The sequence below is a fragment of the Galeopterus variegatus genome, unplaced genomic scaffold, assembly GCF_000696425.1.
Source record: "Galeopterus variegatus unplaced genomic scaffold, G_variegatus-3.0.2 Scaffold4403, whole genome shotgun sequence".
In the NCBI taxonomy this organism is placed as follows: Eukaryota; Metazoa; Chordata; class Mammalia; order Dermoptera; family Cynocephalidae; genus Galeopterus; species Galeopterus variegatus.
The window spans coordinates 150,790-152,664 of NW_007730514.1; the positions used below are offsets into that span (position 1 = coordinate 150,790).

The 1,875-nt window shown below is 32.3% G+C and overlaps 1 protein-coding gene across 1 annotated transcript in view; it reads left to right on the forward strand.

Moving 5' to 3' along the window:
* Positions 1-1,637: 1,637 nt before the first annotated feature.
* LOC103603024 (olfactory receptor 10J1-like) overlaps positions 1,638-1,875 on the forward strand; it is a 1,810-nt gene continuing 1,572 nt past the window's right edge. Inside the window, 1 exon segment of the mRNA XM_008587492.1 lies at positions 1,638-1,814. Coding sequence (XP_008585714.1) covers positions 1,638-1,814 — 177 coding nt within the window.

Below are 1,875 nucleotides of genomic sequence, written 5' to 3' on the forward strand. Positions count from 1 at the left end.
CTTCACTGTGAGAGTTTACTTTAATTTAAATATTCTTTCTACTTTTGAAGAATATTTGGTTTGTTTCATTTCCACCCCCCCCCTCTTTATTTTTAATAAACAAAGCCACTATAAAGTTCTTGCATTTGTCTTTTTAGTTTTTCTGGATTGGATATCTAACGGTGGAATTGCTGGTTCTTAGGACATACTAGTTTTCAACTTTCGCAGATAATGTCAAACCATTTTCCAAAATCATTGTGTCAATTTACTTTCCCTCCAGTAGGGAACTGGAGTTTCCATTGCTCTATGTCTGTGATAGTTTTCATTTTTTGCAGTCTAATGGGTGTGAAATGGTCTGTGATTTTAATTCGTGGTCTATGATCTTATTTTTCCCGGGCTACTAATGATATTAATATGTCATTTGTGCTTCCTCTCATATGAAATTTCTATTCATTTCTCTTATCTATCATAATATCAAACTGATGACTTTCTTTTTGATTTTCAGAATCCATTAGGTACTCAAGATACCAGTGTTTTATGTGTTATATTTGTTGCAAATATCTTTTTCCTCCTTCTGCCTTGGTTTTTTTCTTTTTTTGTGATTTATCTTTAAACATAGAAGTTAATTTTATGTGATAGAAATTATTATTTCCTTTTATATTTTGTACCTTGCTTAAATTTTTTAAGGTATTTAATCCATTCGTGATTGACTTTTTTATGATGCAAGTTAATCTAATTTTTCCCCCTATGAATCACCAACTATTTCAGGACAATTAATTGCTATCTATAAATGTATCCATTTCATTGAAATTAAAAAATGTATTGGAATGAATTTGTTCATAATGTTACTTTTCATCTTTTTGAGTCTAAGCCTCTGTTTTTGTGTTTATTAATTTATAACAGAGTTCATGTATATCTTCTCTAATGTGTTTTGGGTCAATTTCACTGCCAATTTACCTAAGGTTTATAAACTTTTATGTTTGTGAGTCTTCTGCATTTTATCCTTTTAAAAATGTTATTAGCATCTGTTCCATCATCTATTAGTTTTTTATTTTTCTTCTACTTTCTTTTTGGTCTTATTTTTCTAACTATTTAGGATAGATGCCCAACTCATTAATTTTCACCCTCTTCTAACAAAAAAAAGCCATTTAAACTATAAATTTCCCTCTAATGATGTTCTAAAGGCATTGTACATGTGATTCTTTTATTATTGTTTAGTTCTCTTTGAACTGTGGCTTAGATTATCAAACATTTGCAATTTGTCAAGTTCCCATTATTTGTGAAAATTTCTAATTTAATCACACTAAATGATCTGGGAATGTGGTTATGTTTAAAGAAAAGTTAGTTTTAAGAAATTTTTGATATCATCTTCATGGACCATAGGTGTTCATTTTTTAAAATAGCCTAGGTGTACTTGAAAAGTACATCAACTTTTTTTTTTAAGTTTTACATCAAACTTTAAATAATGTTGCTCAAATTTGGGGTATCTGTATTTCTGGTCCAAGGACGTAGACTGCCATGTCCCTGAAGAAGAAACTTAGTTCATCGAGTTTTGAACTGGTCTGTGCTGTATTGCATCTTTGCTCCAGGTCAGGGCAGCTTCTGGTGCTAAGAGGTGGTGTTGACCTTCTCTTTATCTTTCAGATCTGAGATACTCCATGAAGAGAGCCAACCACACAGAGATAAGAGAGTTTGTTTTCCAGGATTTCTCCAGTTTTCGAGAACATCAGGGGACACTCTTTGTGGTCTTTCTCACCCTGTACATCCTAACACTGAAGGGCAATGTGGTCATTGTGATTATTATCTGCACTGACCATCACCTTCACACCCCCATGAATTTCTTTTTAAGTGTCCTCTCCACTTCAGAGACTTTCTACTCCCTGATGATTATCCCAC